Genomic DNA, 24670 nt, shown 5'->3' on the forward strand with positions numbered 1-24670 from the left:
TGTGTTTGTCCAGAGTTGGGAACTGTAGATTCTAATTTTTTTCTCTGCCAGAAAGAGATGAAGCAGGCAGTAACTTCCAAAATCCACAGTAGGTAAATGATAGATAATTCTAAAATTATATAAATATGTACTTTCCATTGTTGCTTTCTTACTACTTTTTGACTTTTAAAACTATTCTTATTATTGATGATGTGTGGACACACATGCCACACATTATACCTGTGGAGGTCAGAACACAACTTTATGTAGTCCGCTTTTTTATGGGTTCCTGGGGCTTCAACTCAAGTCATCAAGTTTATACAAAAAGCACGTTTGACTTGTCTCACCCACTCTATTATTACCCTTCCTTTCCTGTTGGTTTTTTGAGACAGGGTTTCTCTGTGTAGCCCTGACTGTCCAGGTACTGTCTGTTGACCAGGCTGGCCTTGAACTCAGAGATCCACCCGCCTCTGCCTCCAGAGCGCCACCCAGAGTGCCTGGGTTCCTTGCTTAGTTTTACTTTTGCCTTTTTCTTTCCTCTTCTCTCTCTCTCTCTATCAATTCAGCAAATATTTATTGATCATTGTTGTGTGCCAGGAACTGTCCAGGTGCTGACACAGAGTTGTTTATTATATTGTGATTTTTGTTTTCTTTTCTTTTGGTGATTGGTGTACTAGTGTTTTAAGTGGAAACAAGAATGTTAGTTTCACATTAGTTTAGGACTGTTGCCTAGCTTCACCCTGAATGGTCACTGGAATGCAATTTTATATGGCCAGTGAGTCTCAGAAATTTAGTGTATTTGCTTGTAGGGAAGTACATATTATAAATACTAAAGATATACACATCAACAGAGTTATCATTGCAAAACTCTAGAAGTCCCCTAAATATTTCTTTCAGAGGCACAGTGCTATTCCTTATTTTTTACCAAGGACCATTTCTTAGTTAATTTCCCCACTGTATATAAGAAAGAACACTGAATACATTCAACACAGTCACCACGAGTCGGTCTTTGTTCCACATTTGCAGAGGTTAAGCATGAGAATTGTGTACTGTAAGGTTTTATTGGCACATCCTGAAGGTAGGAGGTATGCACTTCATTCCTCATCCCCTTAGAGGCTCATGTGACCTACTTCATTTGACATTTATGTGCCTGTTGACCTGAAACACGTTTTATCTGTCACAGTGGCTCTCATTGGATGTAATGATCTTCTTTTCTGGTGCCTTGCCTTGCTACAGCAGAGTGGAGTTGTGTATTAACAGAGGATTAGCACTGTTGTACATTCACTGACATAGTTTAGATCTTAGCTGTTTGGTGTTATCCTTTCTTTCTTTTATTGAGATATTATCAAAAATGGTTTACTTCTATAGGCATCTAGTTAATTAGGTTTATAAGCACTTATTGGGTACTTAGGATTCACGGTGTCCTAGCTATAGGTGTAGCAAGTGAGGCATAGTGTTTGCACACTGGGGACTTGAGTCTACCTGAGAGTCAGATGTAGTCTGTGGTACTGTCATTAAATGCGTATCTACCTTAAAGCATTGTACTCTTCCTTAGAGGAAGCTTCACAGTGAAGAGGGAACGCGTGGACCGAGCTTTGAAGGAAGAATATTAGGTTTCTGGTTTACCCGATTGTGTGGAGGTGGGTAGAGACTGAGCAGTGTGATAAGTAGAAGAACCTGTGTGGATACTCCACTCTGAAGGATGCATCTAGTAACTTCCCATTCCTTTATCGTGGCTTCACATAGTAGAAAAACCTGGCAAGGGTCAGCCAGAGGATCAAGTTCAACATTATCAGTGCTGCCATGTTTCCATTATGTGCCGTTGATATAGTGTGAAGTAGCACTTCTTTCTTATGCCCACTGTCCTACTCTACTCAGAAAAATACAGCAGTGATCCCATTGTGAGGGCATTCTACAAAATTCCTGACTGCAGGTATCAAGAAAAATGAAAAGGTCTGAGAAACAGCCGAGAGGAGCCTAAGGAGACACAATGACTGCATGCAGTGTGCTATCCTAAGTGGGATCTAGGGACATGTGTAAATACTAATGAGATCTCAGTGGAATACACACTTCAGTAAATGATAATGTGTCATTATGGTTCTTTAATTGTGACAAATGGGCCAGGTTAGGATCAGGGTAATAATGAGCATAGACTGGGTTCAGGGTATGTTTAGAAAAGCCCATCTTTGCAATTTTCTTGTAACTCTTAATTTGCTCCAAAAAAAAAAAAATGCAGTTTTTTTTTTACATATATTAAGTTCTCACACCAGCCTTGTGCTGTCGTTAATGACTTGGTGGTAGTTGGCTGAGCTCAGTAGGGCAGTTCTTTCGCTCCAATATTGTATTGGCTGGCTCTGCAATCAGCTGGATGCCCAGTTGTCCAGAAATGTCCAGACAACTCAACCTATGGCTGGCAGCCAGTTGTCAGCTGCCAGCTGGGAGCTCAGCTTGAGGCTGTTGACTAAGCATTGAGGTGCATCTTCATGTGACCTTTCTATTTGCCTTAAGGTGGCTGGGATCCACCAGGGTATGTTCCAAGAATGCAGAAGCCACAGATATCTTAAGGCCCAGCCTCAGAAGTCCTCCATGTTCTGTCAGCTTAAACCAAGTCACAGAAGGACTCCAGATTTAAAGGGCAAAGGCAACATTACTACCTGTCAGTGAGAAGTTTGGCAAAATACTCAAGGCTGTCTTTAATCTCCTACACAGCAAGTAGAATGCTAGATGCCAGAATGAACAAGATGGTGTCAAGAGACTGGATTATTTTAGACTGCAGAGTTTCCAGATTATGGAAAAGGAAATGAAATCCTCATTTTGCTTTACAGTTTTCTCTGATTAGCCTTGTTGGAGGAGATAAACTAAAATATTTGTATGACCTTGAGGTTTCCAAAGAAAGAGAATCTGAATTCCACATGGTAGCACATAACCATAATACTCAGGCTGAGACAGGAGAATTATAAATTCAAGGTCAGCCTGGGTAACACTGTCAGACTCTGTTCCAGAAAATCAGAGAAGGAGGAAGAGTAACAGAGCCAACCCAACCCTGCACATCCATTTCCTTTGGGTCTTGAGCTTTCAGTGTAGGTTCTAATGGGAGGCATGAGGAGGGGAACCCACCACCTTTCTGGGGTAGTCTCCTGATGTGTGTGTACCTATGTATTCCCCCCACACACACACCAAAAGCATATTTGTGGAGGTCAGAGGACAACTTGACAGAGTCCTCTTTCTCCTTTAATCATACAGGTTCCAGGGATGGAACTCAGACCATCAGGCTAGGTGGAAAATTTCTTTACTAGCTGAGTCATCTTACCAGCCCGGTATTTCTTTTTCTTTGTCCTCCCCTCCCCTCCCTTCCACTTATTTTTTATTTTATTTATCTATTTGGTTTTTCAATACAGGGTTTCTCTACATATCCCTGGCTGTCCTGGAACTCACTCTGTAGACCAGGCTGTCCTCAAACTTACAGAGATCCATCTCTTCCCAGTTGCTGGAACTAAAGGGGTGTGCCACCACTGCATGGCTATTTATTTATAAGAAAAGACTTCATTATATATCCTTTGCTGGCCTGAAACCCACTATGTAGACCAGGCTGGCTTTGAACACCTGTGTCTGCTTCCTGGGTGCAGCTGGGATTAAAGTCTGGCTCCTCCTTTATGTTTCTTTCTTTTTTTTAAAGATTTATTTATTATTTTATCTAAGTACACTGTGGCTGTCTTCAGACACACTCTAGAAGAGGGCATCAGATCTCATTACAGATGGTTGTGAGGCACCATGTGGTTGCTGGGATTTGAACTCAGGACCTTTGGAAGAATAGTCTGTGCTCTTAACCGCTGAGCCATCTCACCAGCCCCCTCCTTTATGTTTCTTATAAAGAACGAATTGTGATAATCATTTTCAACTTCCTGCCTACTTTTGTGTAAATCATATTTTCTTCCATTTTCTTATACTAAAGATGGGAAGCCTGGACCTCATGCATTCCAAACAACTGTTGTACCACTGAGTTATGTCATCAGACTTCTTCCTACTTTTCTATTTTGAGTCAGTCTCACAGTTACCCAGGCAGGCCCTGAATTTACAGTCCTCTTGCCTCAGCGAGGCATTAACAAACTATAACAAGGTTTCATGGCTCTTGAAATCAGGTAATAATGGTGGGTCTCACACAAACATGTTTAGGAGTGGGGTGGGAGCAGCTGAGACAAGTGTGGGAAGGAGGATGCTTGGATGGTAAGAGGTAACAGAAAGGAGGATGTAATAGAAAGGATTTGTTGTAGCTGGTGTTACTAATGTTATTTCTGCAGTTCAGTTTGGTTGATCTTTTCTTTTCATGGTCGTGGCTTACAATTCCAATTCATTTTCCATCATTGAGGGAAGTCAAGGCAGGATCTTGAAAGAAGGCCTGCTTGCTATCCCTTATAGCATTGCTTCTCATTAAGGAACTCACTTCAAAGGCATAGTGGAGCAGGAACCATGCAGGATGCTGCTTACTGTCTGACAGGCAAGTTTATGCTTAGCCAGCTTTCTTTTTAGGGCCTCCTGCCTAGTGATTGCTGCTACCCACAGTGGGCATCGGTTAACAGTCAAGACAATCTCCCACAGACAGTCTCAGACACAAATGTGATATAGGTGTGTCTTAGGGTTTTACTGCTGTGAACAGACACAATGACCAAGGCAACTCTTATAAGAACAACATTTCATTGGGGCTGGCTTACGGGTTCAGAGGTTCAGTCCATTATCATCAGGGCAGGAACATGGCAGCATCCAGGCAGGCATGGTGCAGGAGGAACTGAGAGTTCTACATCTTCATCTGAAGCCTGTCAGGAGAAGACTGACTTCCTTGTAGCTAGGATGAGGGTCTTAAAGCCTGTGCCCATAGCACTGTACCTAACCCTTCAAGTAGCAGGAGAATCTATGAGAAAATCAAGTTTAGAAATGAAGAGAATGAATGTTGTTTCCTGTATAAGGTTTGAGATGCTATATACTATCCTTATCACTAACTCTGCCCTCCAGGTTAGAAAGATACCTGACTGACTGACAGGATAGTTCAGGATGCAGGACAGTGTTTGGAATCACCGAAATGTAATAGATGAACTTGTGAGATTATAGTAAATTGCTATGGCAGAATGTGGAGAGAGAAGTTCAGGGACAGGTGCTGGGAGAAGTGCATGCTTAGGGAACAGAGGAACAAGAAGCTTATTCATCCCTTTAGCTTTATCAGATATTTTATTTGTGCCAGGCTTACAGTGAAGAAGACATTCAGAGTGTCTGAGTCAGGAATTTGCATTGTTGATGCGGAGCCAAACAGAAAACCACATGAACAAATAAGAGGTCCTTCTGGAGTGATCTGTGTTACTCAAGGGAATGACTGAATATGGAAGATGCTTCAGGGAAGCTCTGCTCAAAGAGATGGTACCCGAGCGGGTGTCTAAATGATGGAAAGAAAGTTTTCATGTAACAATATTGGAAAAAAGCATTCTAAGTAATAAATCCACAGGCCCCAATATTGAGTGAGGGAGACAAAAGGAAATAAAATGGAAATCTATATGAAAGCACAAGGCAGAAAAGAATTTCAAAAGGGTAGTGGTGGCTACTCTGTTCAATGTTGGTAGAGATTAGGGAATAACAAAAGTAATAAAAATTTATTGGGGAGGCTGCAAGATGGCTCAGTGGGTTAAGGTGCTTCCACCCTGCCTGGTAACCCACATACAAGTAGAGACAAAGAACTGACTCTGCAGAGCTGCCTCTGAGCTCTACATATACACCATGGTATGCATACACATGCACACACACACACGCACACACACACACACATGCACTTAAACATGCAAGTGAGTACATACACATATACACACAGTAATCATTTTCATATAAATTTATTGAAAGGTGAAAGCAAGGATACAAATATTTGTCTACTTGTGTTGGTAAAAGTATCGTTCACAAGATCTAAAAGGTGGAAAGCAATCAAAATGTTTCTTAATGGGTGAATGGATAAAAATGTGTATATATACATACGTGTGTATATATATGTGTGTGTGTATGTATATGTATGTATGTGTATATATGGAACATGTTTCATCCTCAAAAAGGAAGAAAATCTGGACACGTGTTACAAAATAGATGAGCTTGGTAATACTATGCTAAGTGAAATAAGCAATTAGGAAAAGAAGTGTATCATCTCACTTACCTGGAGTGGTCATGTCATAGAGACAAAGCACAGCGACCAAGAGTGGGGAATAAGGACTTGTTCTTAAGTATCACTGGATTTCAGGTGACACACTTCTTTTGAAGTGATAGAGTATGCTGGTTACACAGCAGTGGGCTTGGTGCCAGTGTGTTCAGTTAATGGTGTGAGGGCAAGGATGTCACCTATAGTCCTAGAGTACCTACCTAGTGTGCTTCAGGTTCTGGACTCCTTCTTCAGAACCGTGTACAAAGCAGTCATTTGTTCTAAGTGTTGGGAGATAAAGTTAAGAGAATCCTCAGAAAGTAAGGTGAAAAATACTGGTGAGAGACACATGGATAAATTAAAAAAAAAATTAGTGGATCAACCCCAGGACTGAACATTAAATAACAGGACTTGTAGGAGGAGAAATCAGAGAGGAGGAAATTGTCAAGAACATAGAGGAAGCCAGGCAGTGGTGCCGCACACCTTTAATCCCAGCACTTGGGAGGCAGAGGCAGGTGGATTTCTGAGTTTGAGGCCAGCCTGGTCTACAGAGTGAGCTCCAGGACAGCCAGAGCTATACGGAGAAACCCTGTCTCGAAACCGCCCCCCCACCCCCCAAAAAAAGTAAAGAAAAGAAAAGATGATAGAGGGAAAGCCTGGCACCTGAAGGAGCTGCTGCCTGGCTGCGGGGCCTGCCCTGTACAAGCAGCAGTGAGGAGAGCTGCACTTAGTGGTTTGCGCTTTAGAAAAATAAACATAATAGAAAATTGCAGAAGATTTTAGAAAAACAACAGAGTTCCCCCAAGCAGAATTTAGAATGACATGTAGCTTCTGTGTGGCAACTGTGGCAGCGTGCAAGCTTACTCTGCTGCTTCTAGGGGGGACAAACTTTACAAAAAGGAAAATTGAGTTATACCATTCCCTGTGATTCAGCTGTATGTGTTATTTACTTTCTAATAACACTGTTTGAAGTAAATATTGATATAAAGAAAATGATGACTCAGATTGGGAGGATAGAAAAGGAAGGGAAATAAGGATTGAGGAGGAGATATTATTCAATATTTAAAACCGTGTATGTAAGACCTGGGCTGTAGCTGAGTGAGTGAGCACTGCCTAGCTTTATAGAAACCAGTTAATCAGGCAGGCAGTCTTCATTGCAGGTTCCAAAATTAAACAGTCATGTTACAAGTGAGAAACGCAAATACAGATTGTAGTTTACTCTTAAAAATTTGGGCAGTAAGAGCAGGCAGGGGGCCTAGAGAGGTCACTCAGCAGTTAGGACCACTTACTGCTCTAGTAGAGGATAAGCAGTTTGTTTCAGCACTGAGGCAGCTTATAGCTGACTAACTCCTGCTCCAGAGGCTCCGACACCGTCTTTTGGCCTCTACAGGCACTGCACCGTGTAGTATACTTACATGTGGGCAAAACACTCATACACATAAAGTAAAAGTAAAAATAAGTAAATCTTAAGAAAATAAAAAAGCAGGCTGGAGAGACGGCTCAGTGGCTCCGAACACTAGCCGCTCTGCCAGAGGACCAGGATTCAGATCCCAGCACCCATATTGGCAACTTACAACTGTCTGTAACTCCAAACTTTGACAGCCTCATACAGACGTACATATGCAGGCAAAACACTGATACACATGAAATAAAAATAAACAATTAAAAAACTGGCGCACACCTGTAATCACCACACTTGGAAGGCTGGAGATTTGAGTTGCAGGTGGTTAAAGATGGGTTAGTTTAAAAAAATAAATAAATAACAGGGAGATATTTGAGACCACAAAGCCAAAAATAAATCTTAGATTAAGAAAGATTGCAAAATCTATGTTAGTTGAAGAGACAGACTTAATGAAAATGGGCATTGGGTGCAAGAGAAAAAAGAACCCTCAGAACCCACGCTGCCTGTTTCCGGCTAAGGTAAAGGAGAGATAGGCCACTTGTTTCAGACAGGTGAAGAATGTGGGGTTATGAAAATTTGACAAAAGATTTCTAAACATGTATCAACCAAAAATTAATACAAAATCAGGTGTCTCATTAACACAAGGTGTTTGGGGCAGTGCATGGATTTCCCAGCTTCAGGGCAGCTTGGTGACCCACAACGTGCGTGCTTTGCATTGCATTGCAGGTGCTGTCAGGTCATGCATCACCAAGGGTTACTGACCACCACCTGACCTGGGATGAAAACGGTTACAGTGTTAGGTACTCAGTGTCTTGCTTTTATGTGTGCATTTATGAAGACAGCTGTCACTGTTGGGATGATGACTACCTTTTACTGTTGTTTCTGTCCATGTGTGTGGCGTATGGATGCGCATGTGTTCCTGTGTGTGCAGCTCAGCCTACCCACTGCTCAGTTCTGCCTTTTATTTGGCTACTTGTGGCCTCTCAACTCTGTGTTCCAGCTGTTCTGCTATTGCTACCTCTCTGCTGCCTCTGCCACTGCTTCACTGTTGTTTCTTTTATTTCCAACTGAGCTGGAAAAGGCAGAGAAAAATTACTTGAGGAAAGTAATTTATTGAGTATAATGTTACAATCATTCCTGCTTGCTTATATAATCATAGCAAACATCTTGTGCAAATGAGGGTTTGTGTTTGCACTAGTCAGTAGTGTCTCTTTCTAGACCAGTCACAGAATTCCTTCTAGTAGGCCATAGGGAAAGTGCACCTTCTCTGGCTGCAGAGTCACCTCAAGTTCATGGAGGTTTCTAATAGCAAAACATCTGGTACTTTGAAACACTCCTCCCTGGGCCTTGTACTTTCAGGAGTGAAAGCAGGCAGCTGGATCATCATGTGTTTTCCTGAATGTGTCAGAGGAGTGTTTAAAACAGCTGGTGCTAGAATAAGAGAGGGCATCTGGCTGTTTGACTGGCAGTCCCTTTGCTCAGGGAAGGTGGGGCAGCAAGGGAGAGTGCAATAGCTCAACAATGCTGAGTCAACACACTGCCTCCCTCCATATGTGCTTATTTACAAGAATGTTCTTATCAAAAGATAAGAACGTGAAGAACTCATCAACAACACCAGTAGTGATTTTAACAGTTTTTAAAGTTCTTTAACAATGCCTAACACCTGCTCAGTGCCCCAGGTACAAGTTCCACTTGGAATCTCATTGAATGTGAGATTAAGGGAGAGAGATTAAGGAGCTCATGTATAGTATAGATTTCTTACTAAGGGGTCTTAGTGAGTTGTGATACTATTTACATAAGAATTAGAAGATTCATTGCTGGGTGGCAGTTGCTCATGCCTTTGGGGTCAGAGGCAAACATATCTCTAGTAAGTTTGGGGCTAGCCTGGTCTATAGAATGAGTTCTGGGACAGCCAGGGCTACACAGAGAAACCCTATCTTGAAAAACAAAAACAAACAAAAAAAGAATTAGGAGATATAGAAGGCTAGGGAGATGGTGGCTTAGTGGCTACACAATCAAGAGAACAGGAGTTTGGTTTCCAGAACACACATACGTTCCAGATGAGTGTGGCAGCCCATTTGTAATTCCAGCATTGGAAGATAGAAATAGGGGAATCTCATAGAAAGCTGATTAATGAGACTAATTATATCAACAGATTCAGGGTTTGATTGAGAAGAGACCCTGCCTCAATGATTAAGGTAAAGAGTGATCTAGGATGATTCCTGACATCCCCTTGGGCTTTCATATGAATGTACACACATTACATGTATACCTACACATGCAGATACCACACATGTGTGCTCACTGTGCACATGGAAGCATGCAAAAATGGACAACGGAAAATTGGGGGATAAAAATAGGAAAAGAAATTTAGGAAATAAGATATTGTCTAATTTTGAGTTTATTGGGCCAGCCAGCTAGAACACAAGGGCTGGACTTGAAGATCTGGGACTGATACTAAGGATTTTATGAGGTTTTCAGTTATTGCTGCTTAGTGTTATTGTGATATTGTAGTATTGGTTACTAGTAAAACACTCATCTGGACTTTTCTCTGGTAGTAAACAGTGGTCACAATTGAGAGTTTTTTTGTTTTTTTTGTTTTGTTTTGTTTTGTTTTTAAACTGGAGAATACCATTTAGGAAGACAGTTTTGTGATCTAAGTGGGAAACTAGGTCTTTAAGGAAACAATTTAGGCCAAAAGTTCCCAGAAACATTACATTTCAGAGTTTTCTTTTTCTTTCTTTGTTTTTTTTTTAAACCTTTTCCACCTGATTAAAAGATGACATTTATATGGCCAAGTGTATAAAATACACAGCTCAGTACTATTTTTGTTTGCTTTTTGAGATAAGGTCTTGCTGTATAGCCATGGCTATCCTGAAACTCATTGTGTAGCCCAGGCTGGCCTTGAACTTGCAGTGATACTCCTGCATTTATACCATGATTACATGAGCCAACGTACCAATGTGATGGCTATTCCTGGTTGTCAACTTGATTACATCTGGAATGAACTACAGTCCAGATATGTAGGGCACACCTGTGATCCAGATCTTGAGGCTGGAAGACAGGTTTCTGACCTGGATCTTGACATAGAGATCTTGAGGCAGAGTGGCCATGAAAATGTTAGACCTAGTACATGTCTTTAATTCCAGGAGACTGAGGCAAGCAAATCTCTGAGTTCAAGGTCAGCCTGGAACAAAGCAAGTTTTAGATCCAGGCATGGTGGTATACACCATTAATCTGAGCCATACCTTCTGCTGGAGGTCTACATAAGGACATTAGAAGAAGGAAGGTTTACTTGCCAGCACATCTGTTAACGCTTACTTCTACAGAAGACCAGCTTAGACAGCTAGCCTGGTGAGACTGAGCAACTGCTAGATTCCTGGACGTCCTGTTCACAGATAACCAATGTTAGGTTCACTGGACTACAGACTGTAAGTCATTACAGTAAATTCCATTAATATGTATAAAAACATTCTGTAAGTTCTGAGACCCCTGAGATACCAGCTAGTGATTTGTGATACATGTGTGGTACTGTGTATGTGTGGAAATCAGAGGACAATTTACTGAAGTCAGTTTTCTGTTTCCTCCATGTGGATTCCAGGGGTAAAACTCATATTGTCATGCTTTGTGCAAGTGCCTAACCCTGAGTATACCATGGTACTTGTCTGTCTTCCACATAACTGGAACCTATAGGAAAAAATTTTATTTCCTCTTTAAACTGTGATCCCAGCTCCTTGGACCTGTCTGTTGTAAAGGTCCATGATTCACCCAAGAATGATAACCCTAATTCAAATAGTATGCAAAAGCAAAGAGCATTCATTTTATTTTGCAGAAGTCCAGTACGCTGGGGTCTACCATTAACAACATGGAGACGCCCAGGTGAGTTCGCAGGCCCAATTTAAAGCACATTAGGAAAATTCCAGAGATGGGTAATTGGTTGAATCTATATCTAGGGACATAGAGCAATCTATTGCTGGGGATGGGGAGTTGGGGGTTGGGTGGGGTTGGAAACTGTGGCTGAGGAAGCCTGGAAACTGTTGCTGACCCATTGCTCTTATCGAAGGCAAGGTGGTAGGGCAGCTACTGGTGGCTGGGCAGTTTCTGATTGGCTGCCTGAGGCCTGGGGTCTTTCCAGTAACTGACTTGCCTGGACTTGCCCTGTTTTTGGAAACAGAGATTAAAGCCTAGTCTCCTTAACTGCCAGTTTGAAATCTGTCATGGAGTCAGTCTGTCTCAGTCCTCTCAATTCCCACTTCAATAATGGGCCATCTTAAATGTTTGTTGTTTCTATGGGCTGGTATTATTGTTTAAGAATCATCAGTTGAACAGTGGAAATCCATTCTTAACAAACTTAACTAAGCATTTACATATCTGCAAGTCAAGGCCAACTTCTGTAGGATAAGAGGACCTGTCACCACAAGGGTGGTCGGCCAAGGAGATCAGTTGAAGAGAATCATACCAATCCTGATACTGTTCTCTATTCTTCTGTCCTTTAGTCTCTTTGTGACTAAGGCCATGAATTCTTTTACCACCCCTGAGAGGTCAACATAGAAACAACATTTCTCACCTAAGGCTGCACAGAGTCTTCCCTGCTGGAAGAATAGCAAGTCTGGGTGTCTTCTGTTCTATAAGAGTACTTCTGGGGGCTGTAGAGATGGCTCAGCGGTTAAGAGCACTGACTGCTCTTTCAGGGGTCCTGAGTTCAGTTTCCAGCAACCACATGGTGGCTCACAACCATCTGTAATGGGATCTGATGCCCTCTTCTGGTGTGTCTGAAGACAGCAACAGTATACTTATACATACAATATATATATTTTTTTAAAGAATACTTCTTTCAGGAAGGATAGGAATCCTGCAGGGCCATGATGGACTTTTCCATCTCCTGTATATCTGTATCCATAGGGCCCTGTAATTTTTATCTTGGAGTATTAAGGCTGAGGCCCCTACATTAGCAGCTCTGGCCAGACCTATGCCAAGGAAAGAACCTAGTAACATAGTGAGAATGGCCATCCTTTTTACCTGATTGTTTGGAGTTACTAGCTGGTTGAAGACATCTTCCCCAGAGTAATAAATCACTCTGGATACAAGCTATACTAGGACACAAACATTCTCAGTCATATTTACAACCAGGCCATAAATGCATGGAGTAAACCCTACGGTACAAGCCCACCAAATATTCTCTGGAGGAAGCATATATCTTACAATAGTAAGGGTTATAGTGCAGTTGCAGAGGTAGGAATAGACTGAAAGATACCTTATTTCCAATACAGAATCCCTTTCGTGTTATTGACTGCAGGATCAGCTTACCTCTATCTTGTTGCTACCATCTACATTGAGTGCTATATGTAGTCTGTGAATAGTCTCCAGGGATAGCAATTCCTTCATAGTAGGAGGGCTGAGCATTTAAGCATAACCAAGAGTCCTATGTTAAGTCTGGATGGGAGGAGTTAAGAACCTGGAAAGTGGCTTCTAATAATTGCAGGGGTCCTGATGCAGGCAATGGAGTAGGTAATGCAAGAGGTGGAATAGTTTCAAGAAACAGTTGGTTAGATGAAGTGAGACCTCACTGGGACAAAGGGGTGGTGGGTCCTGATGAGGGAATGATGATGACCAGAAGCAGAGATGACAAGGTTGTTGCATCATCCCCTGAAGTACCCAGATTCAAATCCCCATGCCTCACAGAAAACAGACTCTGGGCCTCCCCATTTGATTCACTGGCTCTGATTCTGAGTGTGCACCAGCAGATGTAAAAGGCCAGAGACCAAGACTGTGTGGGTCCTTCATGTCCTGAGAGAGTTGTAACCATAACCAAGAAAGGGCTTTTGACCCAAGGGGTCCCATCCCTCATCCACTGTTGCAGCATTCACTATCTTCCAGATTAGATTTGGGGGATAGTGGGGGCTACTGGCTGGTGCAGCAGATCATAAGCAGCAAGGGAGCAGGATCAGGAATGCTGAGGCCCAGTTTCAGTGGATTGACAGAGTGTGGAGTGACCTTCCATTGGTCTTATAGTGGTTCATCTGGAAGACTTCTCTGATGGAACCTTAACTGCTGGATTCTCTCTCCTGGCAGGCTTAACGTGGGAGTGGTATATCCATGTCCTGATCCTGACCACCTTAACAGCCATAGGCATGGTCAGGATCATGGTGTGAAGTTCTTTCCAATGAGGTTCCAGAGTCTTGTGGTTATGTCTCTTAATCCAGACTTCGTCACCTGGTTCAAAGCAGTGGAGGTCAGGGGGAGGAGCAGACTCATAAATCTGGGAGATGGCAGCCAGAGTTGCTTCTGGACCCTATGGAGGGCTTCCAGGGATTAAAAAAAAACTTATGTTGGTCATATTCAGATATGACCTACGATATCAGACGGGAGGTTAGGCAGTAAGGGAGGGGGCCTCCTATATAGGATCCAAAGGAGTGAGCCCTAAAGTATAGGGAGTGTTCCTAGCGCTATATAAGGCATAAACTAGGAGGGACACCCAGTCACCCCCAGTTTCAAGGGTTAATTTGGTCAAGGCTGCCTTTAGGGGATGATTCATCCTTTCTACTTGCCCTGAACTCAGGGGTCTATATGCACAAAGTAATTTCCAGCTGGCCTCAAGAACCTGTGCTAGAGATTAAGCTACCTGAGAGATGAATGCTGGTCCACTGTCAGACATAAGTACAGTAGGCAAACCATACCTGGGTATGATGTCCTCCAAATACTTCCTTTCCACTTCATTGGCAGTCTCCTTCTTGGTAGGGTAGGTTTATACCCATCTTGAAAAGGTGTATATAAAAACTAGCCAATTCTATATATAGAACCATATATTCCTGGTTTTATTTTTGTATATTCTCAATTAGCCCCTGGTCATTGACTCTCTGATTTTGGTTCCTGGAGCAGTTCCTTGATTACGGCCTAAGGGGTTCACAGCCTGACAGGTGGGACTGTGTGAGATTACCTGATCAGCCAAGTGCCCTAAGCCAAATATTTTATATGTTGCCCTCACAGCAGTTCCTTCAGTTTTCAGTGACCCAGGTGTGAAGTTTGATGAATCTGGTGGAAGAGTTGCTTAGCAGACTCCTTAGGTAGGATGGTGCAGCCTTCAGAGGTCAGCAGCCATCCATCTCTTCAATAAATTCCTTATCATTTTGCCTGATTTTGTCTTCAGAAATATATTCAGAGATGGCTGGGAGCACAAGGGGTGGCAAAGCTACCAGGATGTTGGCAGAAGAATTTTGGATGGCCTCCCTTATGGTTTTATCAGCTAGCCTGTTCCCTCAAGCTATTTTTGATATCCCTTTCTGATGCCTGGGGCAATGAAATATGGCCATTTTGAAAGGAAACCATAATGCCTCCAGTAAAGCAAGTATTTCTTCTTTATTTTTGATATTGTTTCCTTCAGCAGCCAATAATCCCCTCTCTTTGTATATGGGCCCATGTACATGAACCATAGCAATGGCATATCTGTTGTCAGTGGAGATGTTAGATATGGCCCCTTTGCCAGTATTAAAGCCTGAGTTAGAGCCTTTAGTTCAGCTTTCAGGGCTGAAGTTCCCAGCAACAAAGCAGTTGCCAAAATAACAGAGTCCAAGTCCATTAACCACTGCCCCTGTATACCTGATTCCATTCTGAATAAAGCTGCTCCCATCCATGAAGTAGATACATTCATTCCTCTGGCCCAGGGTATGTCAGTCAAGTCTGGCGTGATGTTTTGGACATGCTGCAGGACTATAGAGCAGTCAAGCTGCACAACTGAGGACAGATCAGGTACCAGGGTGGCTGGGTTTAGGGCAGAAGATGGGTTATAGCTTATGTGAGGGGGACTCAAAAGTAGAGCTTGAAAGTGTACCAGGCTGGCATTGGACAGCCATCAGATAGGTGGAATCTTGAGAACTACAACCTATTGGGGGGGGGGGGCGTTGATAACAAGTTACTGCCCCATGTTTTGTTTTGTTTTGTTTGGTCGTTATCCTTGACTAACAGCTATGATCTGGAGGTAGGCCAGCCATCCTTGGACTATTGGGTTCAGCTTCTTTTTCAATGGCCCCAAAGTTTAAATGAGCACCTCCTTTGCTATCCCCTGTTTCTCAACCACATACAAGTGGAAAGGTTTATGAATGTCCAGGAGCTCCAGGGCCAGCACTAACAGTAAGGCTTTTCTTAAAGTCTTAAAAGCCATCTCTATCTCAGGGGTTGATTCTATTTTTTTTCTTCTTGGCCCCTGGTGGCCTCATATAATGGTTTGGCTATCTCAGTGAACCCTGGCACACAGAGTCTGCAAAAACTGGCAGATCTCAGAATTTCCTGTATTTGCCTTCAGGTTGATGGAACTGGGATGTTAAGGATGGTTTGCTTCCAGGCTTCTGACAGCATGTCTTGGCCCCCCTTGAGTATTTACCCCAGATAGGTGACCTCAAGTTGACAAATCTGGGCCTTATTAGCAGATACTCAGTAGCCAAGTTGACTCAGCTCCTATAGCAGAGCTCACGCGGCCTCCTGGCATGTTTCCAAGTCTGGGGCTGCAATCAGGATATCATCTACATACTGGAACATATGTACTTCGGGGGGATGGGTCCATTGGTACTTACCCAAGTCCTCATGGGTAAAGATTGTCAAAGATGGTGGATGAGTTCTTGAATCCCTGAGGCAGGCATGTCCAAGTCAGTTGTCCTTTGAAACCTCTCTCCAAATCTTGCCCTTTGAAGGCAAATAGAGGCCAGCATTTGGATGCCAGAGGCAAGCTTTTCCCCTTCCTTGAGCTAGGCTCTTAAGCTCTCTCTCTCATCAGGACCATCATGGCTTATGGTAGCAATTAAGTAGCACTTTCACCAGTCCTCTGCTCTATCCATCCTTGGGGTGTCTTGGTTGTTGAAAACCTTCTCAACTATGGCTACTAACACAGTCAGTTGCTTACCTGCAAAGTTGTCCAGATAGTGAAGCTTTTGACCGGTGTTTGGGCCGGCTTGGTTAATAAAAACTGTTTACAGATGATTGGTGCTCTCTGGCTTCTGGATCAAAAGGAGTAGAGGTGCTATAGGCTTCAAAAAGTCTTCTTAGATATTCCCTGGGGCTCTCATTCTTTCCCAGCATCACCTGGCTCACCTTAGATAAATTTGTGGGTTGTCTGGCAGCCTTTCAGAGGCCCCCATCAGAATCTGGCAGTAGACCTGGAGCCTCTCCTTATCTTCAGCAGTGTTAAAAGTCTGGATCAGGCTGAGTCAAAAGAAAGACTGCATCAATATCAATCTGGACTTGGGTGGGGAGTCCATTTGCTCCCAGAACCAATTTCCAGGGGGCTCTTATGATCCTCTTTTTCTCCTGTTTTTGTTTGTTTGTTTGGTTGGTTGGTTGGTTGGTTTGTTTTGTTTTTCAAGACAGGGTTTCTCTGTGTAGCCCTGGCTGTCCTGGAACTCACTCTGTAGACCAGGCTGGCCTCGAACTCAGAGATCCGCCTGCCTCTGCCTCCCAAGTACTGGGATTAAAGGCATGCGCTACCACTGCCCGGTTATCTCCTCTGTTGTGAAGAGTATCTGGAGCATTTGCTGGCAGCCATCCGAAGTGGACAGCTAAGTCAGCATTATTGAATCCAGAAGACCTGTGAGAGCTCATGGTCTTTCTGAAAATGGGGAGTTCTGTGACTTCCTGCTTTAAAGATCATTATTGGCAAATATGTCATGAACTATCTCCCTGAGCATCTGGGGGTCCTGTAGTCCAGAGGGATTGGCCTTAGTAGAATTTGCCCTATGAGCAGTAAGGGTCTGAGTGTGAGGGGAACTCCAAGCAGAGTCAGGGCAGTCAGGGGCTGCTCCTCCCTCTGCCTTTGCTGCCTGGGCAGAGGCAGTGGCAGTGGCAGGAACAGGAACAGAAGGAGGGGACAGAGATGCTCCTCTGCAGCAGAAGGGTGGAGCAAGGCACAGGGCTGAGGCCAACAGTCCTTTAAAGAAAGAAGGTCAGGAAGCGGTGAGAGGCTGGTGTTAAAAAAGGTCTCATCCAGGGGCTTCTTGACCAGGTATTATCACATGGTGATATGTGGCACTTGGTCCCGGTGGCCCCTGGACTCATAGACTATAACCTTTACCCTATAAATGGTGGGGAGATGAGAAGTCTCCTCTTCAGGCTATCCTACTTTATAGTGGGCTGTTTGTTACTGCAAAAGATGTTTAGTTTGAGAGGACAAACAACTAGATCTGAGTCCTCTGTGACTCAGTGAAAATCCTTAAAATGGTTCAGGACCAAGCTCAGTAGGGTGCTCTGTGCCTGACCCATCCTAGGAATCAAAGAAAAGTTTGTAGGAGAGAACAAAAAGCACAAACTGACTGTATACAGGCAGACACAGAAGGGTGTTCCCAGGAAAATAAAAACAAAATGAAATGGTTGTCTCAGACAGTCTTCCTCCCTGTGCATGGGAGGCCCATAGACTTGTGTTGCCCCTGGCTGGGTGACAAAAGACACACGGCTTTGTCCCTCTTGGCCTCCAAATTAAAACAGAAACAAACAGAGATGGACAAGACAAAAGACAATTGAATGCCTGGACTTACCCATCAGAAAAACAGTCCACTATTTGGGTCATGGGGTCTCCAGCAAACCCAGGACAAGAGCCCCCAAATGTAAGGGTACATGATTCACCAAAGAATGGATACCCTTGACTCAAATAGTATGCGAAAGCAAAGAGCATTAGTTTTATTCTGCAGAAGTTCAGCATACTGGGGTCTACCGTTTACCAAGATGGAGATGCTCAAGTAAGCTTGTAGGCCCAATTTAAAGCATATTAGGGGAATTCCAGAGAAGGGTAACCGTTATCTTAATTGGTTGGCTCTATATCTAGGGAAATTCTAGAATCTTTGCTGGAGCGTGGGGGGCTAGATGACCCATTGCTCTTGCCTCAGGCCAGGTGGTAGGGCAGCTACTGATGGCTGGGCAGTTTCTGATTGGCTGCCTGAAGCCTGGGGGTTTTCCAGTAACTAATTTGCCTGCATTTGCCCAGTTCTGGGAAATAGAGATGCAGGCCTAGTCTTCTGAACTGCCAATTTGAAGGCTGTCATGGAGTCAGCCTGTCTCAGTCATCACTGTTTGTTTTATAAAGATTCATTGCTTTATTCTGCGTATGAATATTTTGCCTAAATGTCTGCATGTATACCATGTGAGTTCCTTTGGTTTGCAGAGGTCAGAAGAGGATATCAGAGCCTATGGAATGGTTGTAGGCCACCATATGGGTAGTGGACACAAACCCTGCTTCTCTGCAGAAACATCAGTGCTTTTAACCACTGGACCATCACCCATTAATTGATTTTTAAATTATGCCTTTGGGGTAATTTTCATTAGGACTGATAAGCCCATTAGCAAAGATATTCTTTATGACCAGTAAACACCTGGCAGTAAAAATGCCTCTTTCCCTTAGAAATTTATAACTAATCCTAAATGACATATTAATCATTTTCTTTCTTAATAGTCAAAGCTTTCTTTATATAGGTTTATCTGTATGTATGTATATATGTGTATATATATATGTGTGTGTATATATATATATATATATATATATATATATATATATATTAAATTTTCTTTTTTTTTTAAAGATTTCTTTATGTGAGTACACTTTAGCTATCCTCTGACACACCAGAAGAGGGCATCAGATCTCATTAGATGAGATGTTGTGAGCCACCATGTGGTTGCTGGGAATTGAACTCAGGACCTCTGGAAGAGCAATCAGTGCTCTTAACCGTTGAGCCATCTCTTCAGCCCAATTTTCACTAACTTTAAATGCTCAGAACCAGCAGTATTTCAGATTTTTTAACTTTTGGGTTTTGTGATTTTTTGCATACATTTACAGATCATATATCCCTAATCTAGAAATCTGAAATCTAAAATGCTTTCAACACTGAAACTTCAAGTACAAGTATAATAAAACTTTCTGGTTGGGAATGTTCAACCTGTAAGTGTTTAAAACTGTAAGAATGGTAGAGAAATGTCCAGTTTAAGAACACTAGCTGGGGCTGGAGAGATGGCTCAGTGGTTAAGAGCACTGACTGCTCTTCTGAAGGTCCTGAGTTCAAATCCCAGCAACCACATGGTGGCTCACAACCATCGGTAATGAGATCTGACTCCCTCTACTGGTGTATCTGAAGACAGCTACAGTGTACTTAGATTATAATAATAAATAAATCTTAAAAAAAAAAAAAAAGAACACTAGCTGCTCTTCCAGAGGACCCAGGTTTGATTCCCCGAACCTACTTGGCAGCTCACAACCGGATGGAAATCCAATTTTCAGGAAATCCGGTGCTGCCTTCTGGCTGCATGGGCATCAGACACTCATGCGATACCCAGACATAAATGTAGGCACAGCACCTATACACATAAAGTAAAAATAAATCCTTAAATAATTGTATATAGGCTGAGGAAGGAGGACTGTGAGTTTGAAGCCAACCTGGACTACTATAGCAAGAGTTTGTATATACATATGTGTTTGTACATATTCATAAGTAAAGTCATAGCCTATTTGTTTAGACCATCCACCCTGTATAAGTTCCTCACCCAAAACACTCAACCACGGAGAGCTAGAAAATCCTTGAGGTCAGGGGAAGTAGGTACAGGCTCTAGCTCAGTCATAGAATTCTTGTCTACCAAGGATGAGCTACTGAATTCTACTCTTTGTGTTAAGAAAAAAATACTAGAAAGCATTGTCCTTACACTGAGCACATACAGCTGTTTGGTTATCCCATAAACAATGCACTATGACAGCAATTCACATAGCATTCATTTTGTATTAGATGTTAAAAGAAATCTAGTGCTGGGCATAGGGGCTGCATGTTATCCCAGCACTTGAGTGGTAAGAACAGGAAGATTAAAAGTTCTAGGCCAACCTCAAGTCCATAATAGCAAGTTCAGTTCTAGCCAGGACTGCATGAGATCCTATTCCAAACAAAAACATTTTGGTCTAGTGATATGTCTCACTGGGTAAAAACTCTTGTTAACAAGGCTGACCACCTGAGTTCAATTCCCATGACCCACATGGTAGAAGGAGATAACCAACTCCCACAGATTGTCTGTCCTCTGCCCTCCCCATGTATTTATGTACATACATGAATATATGTATATATATATAAATAATATGTTAAAGTAAAAAATACATTCTGGGCCCAGTGATACAAACTGTGTTATCTAGCATAGGCTGTGTGTGAATTCTGCACTACTTTGTACTGCACCGCCTCGGATTTTGGTATCCTTAAGAGTCCTGGAGTCAGTCCTCTATAGATACCAAGGAATGAAGGTATTCTTTCAACAAAGGTTAGATTTTTGTAACTTAGCTAAAAGTGTCTTAACCTATTTATTCTGTTGTCAGTGATATTCCTTTTTGTATTTTCTTGTGTTAAAAATGTTACTGTTCTGCTGGATGTTGGTGGTTCATGCCTTTTTTAAAAATTTAATTCTTTTACTTATTTACTTCACATCCCACTCACTGAGAGAGAGGGGAGAGGGGAGAGAGGAGACTTTTGAGCACATACCTAGAAATGTATTTGAAGTTTGTGAGGTAAGTCTGTATTCAAATGTACCAAGTGAGGACAAACTTTCTCAAAGTTGTTGTACCAGTTTTCCCTCCCACTAGGAGTAGAGAGCTGCCATGCTCCTCACTCCAGGTTGATGGCTCTGTCATTTTACCCAATCTGTAGGTTGTGAAATGCTATCTCTTTATGGTTTTAATTTGCATTTTTCTGACTGACATGAAATTAAGCAGCTTTTCATGTGTTTAAGGACCATATATGTGTTCTCTTCAGTGGCAGGTTTTTCACGGGCTGATATTTTCTCATTGGTTCTTAGTCTTTTATGTTCTAGATGCTAGTCCTTTGTCACAGTTGCATGAGTTGCTGATCTTCTTTTTCATCCTGTAAACCTATCCACCGAAGGAGAAGTGCCGTGAGCAAACCTAGAAAATGAAAGTCTCAACTTCTAGATGCTGTAGTGACACCCTGTGGGTGTGCACAGGCAGGGCCTGGCCCTGGAGTAAGTCACATCATGGTATTGACTACGCTGACCTGTGGTGCTTGCCTTTGCAGGTGGAACAGGAGGATTTTGTAATGGAAGGGCATGGCAAGACTCCACCTCCTGGAGAAGAAAGCAAACAGTGAGTCACAGTTTATTAAAAGGGTCCTGTTACAGATCCCCAGAAGCAGTTGGTTCAGTGTGCTGAGAGCACGGTGGCTGGGCTGTGTAGACGGCGGAGATCCTGCAGCGCATACCAGTTGCTTTGTTGATGCATTACTTCTATTTATAGATTAAGTAGAGGGACAAGAAAGTTGGCTTTGTTGTTTTTCACACTTGGCTAATCAAAGTTTATGTTATGCTTAAGCAAAGGCTTTACGGCTCAGGATGTTCCAAATTGAACTAATTAAGTTTGGGTGTTTTCCAAAGAAAGTATGAGATGGTGCTTCCTTTCCCGAGCAATGTCTTCATGAAGGAGGCTCGATTAATGGGCTGTCTGCACACTCGGAGTGGTGCTCACTCCGAGTGTGGATTTGTCTGCATACTACTTCCTGAAATTCAATTCCAGTGATAATTGAAACTTCTGATCACTATTAAAATGAAGTTCTTATCTGATGAAACAGAGGCTAAAAATATTATAACTTAGCCAACATTCTTAGTAATTCAGGATTTATCTCTTCCCACTTCTGAAAAAGCGGCTGGCTTTAAACTTCAATATGGGACCTTTGGTATAGCTTTTTAGTGGCTGTAAATAGATCGTATTTTCCCTTAATCTGTCATAGAATTGAGAAAATGGTGTTTCAGAGCAGACTGGTTTTTCATGTGCCCTTTTAAAGGAAAAGCACTTACGCTGGACTTAAAGCACTGATGTCACTCTCACTCCAGGCTTCGTTTAGACAGTAGTTTCCTAAATTGAATGGGATGGTGATTCATGAGATTTACCAAAATCTGTAAAGAAAACTCCTCTTCTTTGTCCGTCTCCCTCTTTTTTTTCCTAGAAAATAGTTTATTTTGGTGGATCTTAAGAAAATGATGTTTCCTAAACCCTGAGGAATGAATTATGCAGAATAGACTGCTGCCAGGAGGCCAGATTCATTAAAGGGGAGTGCCTTGTCTTGTGTTTGTTGTGAATGGAAACCAGGAGATCTTCACAGCCCTTTAATTTGCTAAGCTAACAGTTTTAAAAATAGCTCACAGTATAATCCTAACTTTGCTCTATTCTGTCTACTGCACTTTCAGTTTAGATGAGCTGGTGGCATCAATTCCTCTTTAGGGAATTAGAATGCCAGACACCTATTTGGTTCCGTGAAGAGAGAGTAGAAATACTTCAGATGGTTTTCTCTATGGTTCCCACCCAACCCTTCTACCCCACAATATTGTCCTATAAAAATCACAGCTCCATTTGTCAAGGGCTTTCTGTAGTCACAGTAGATATATGTCATCTTACTGGCTCAGTTTTTTTGTTTTGTTTTTGTTTTTTGTTTTTTCTTTAAAGATGTACTTATTTTATATGTATGGGTGTTTTGCCTGCATGTATGTCTGTGCACCACATGTATGCTTGATACCCACAGAGGCCAGAAGAGGGTATCAGATTCCCTGCAACCAGAGTTACACATGGTTGTGAGCTGCTCTGTGGATGCTGGGAATCAAACTTTTATCCTCCGGAAGAACAGTCGGGGCTCTTTACCGCTGAGCCATCTCTCCAGCTCTAGTGTCATTTCCACTTGGAGTATATTGTCTCTATTTTAGTCAAAGATCTACCTGTGTCAGTACAACTCAAAGTGGAATTTAAGATTTAGTCCCAGATCTTGCTGACAGTAAGGTGCTTATAGTATTATTCTATCAGTTCTTGAGCTGTCCCTGAGCAGTGCTCCTGAAGGGACTGTGGTTAACACAGTAACAGAAGTCAAGGCCAAGGCTTTATGAAGAATAGGAAGTTGGGGGAAAAAAAAAAAACAGTGAAAGGGCACGAAGACTTCTTCCAGGATACTAAGGAAAGTTCTGTTCTTTAGAGGTCTAGTGTCCATGTCCTAAACAAATCTGTCTTTGTCTTCAAAGGCCTCTTTGGTAATTGTAACCTGTCCTGAGCTGGCTTCTTCCAGTGGTCAGGAATCCTTGAGGAATAGATTATGCACATGTGTGTCTGCTTTTAGAGAATTTCCAACAGCACATTAAACTTGAGTATCTTATGTGATATCTTTACCATTCTCTAGAAGCCCTCTAAACCTTGAAGCTTTGTGTGTGGTTTGGTTCGGTGCTAAGGATGGAATCAAGGGTCTTCCACTTGTTAGGTGAGCACTATAGTCCCTACCTTTGTTTGTTTGTTTTTGTTCATTCATTCTTTAGTTGATTCATTCATTCTGGGTCTACTCTGTTATCCTATATTGAAATAATTAGGCAGAAATGTATCTTTTCTCCTAAATATGTTTATGCTCTGTGATGTCAGGGGCAAAGTAGCTGTGTTCTTTTGTTTGAGGAAAAATGGAGTTTTCATTTCTTTGTTTTGTGGGGTGTTGTTGTTGTTATTGTTTTGTTTCCTGTGGTACTTGTGATAGGACCCAGGGCTTTGCAAATGCCAGGTAAATGCTCTGCCACTGCGGTCTGTCAAAAATACTTGGCAAAAGCAGTTTAAGGAAGAAAGGATTTATTTAGGATCATAGTTTGAGGGAGTCCATTATGGTGTGTGGAGGGAGAGCGTGAGGCAGCTGGTCACATCATGTCACACAGCAGAACGATGAATGCCAATGCTCTTGTTGTCACCCATTGTCATTTACATTCAGGGTAAGACCTTAGCCCATGGGATAAGGCCACCCGCATTCAGTGTGGATTTTCCCTCAGCTAAACATCTCTGGAAACACCTTCACAGACACACCCTAAGTGTGTCTCCTAGGTAATATTAAATGCAGTCAACCTGATGAAGGTTGAACTTGCCAGACAGGTACATGGTCACAGCAGTGAAGAGTAGCAACTACTACACATGGTGCAGCACAATGTCTGAGCGAGTATCTGCTTGTGCTGTGTTTTAAAGTCATCATGCAGGGCATGGGGTTGCACCCCTTTGATCCCAGCAGAGACGGGTAGATCTCCGAATTCCAGGCTAGACAATTTTCATCATGCTTTTGGAAAGCTTGTTTTGGATAGATGTTTCATTCACAAAGGGTTTTGATTTA

General features: G+C 42.4%; 1 protein-coding gene across 1 annotated transcript in view; it reads left to right on the forward strand.

Moving 5' to 3' along the window:
• The window catches only part of Tnrc6b (trinucleotide repeat containing 6b), a 229774-nt gene that overhangs the window by 51852 nt on the left and 153252 nt on the right, over nucleotides 1–24670 (forward strand). Inside the window, exon 4 of the mRNA NM_144812.3 lies at nucleotides 21575–21642. Within this exon, the coding sequence (NP_659061.2) occupies nucleotides 21575–21642 (68 nt within the window). The remainder of the gene's footprint in view (nucleotides 1–21574; nucleotides 21643–24670) is intronic.

The sequence above is a fragment of the Mus musculus genome, chromosome 15 (genome assembly GCF_000001635.26).
Source record: "Mus musculus strain C57BL/6J chromosome 15, GRCm38.p6 C57BL/6J".
Lineage (NCBI taxonomy): Eukaryota > Metazoa > Chordata > Mammalia > Rodentia > Muridae > Mus > Mus musculus.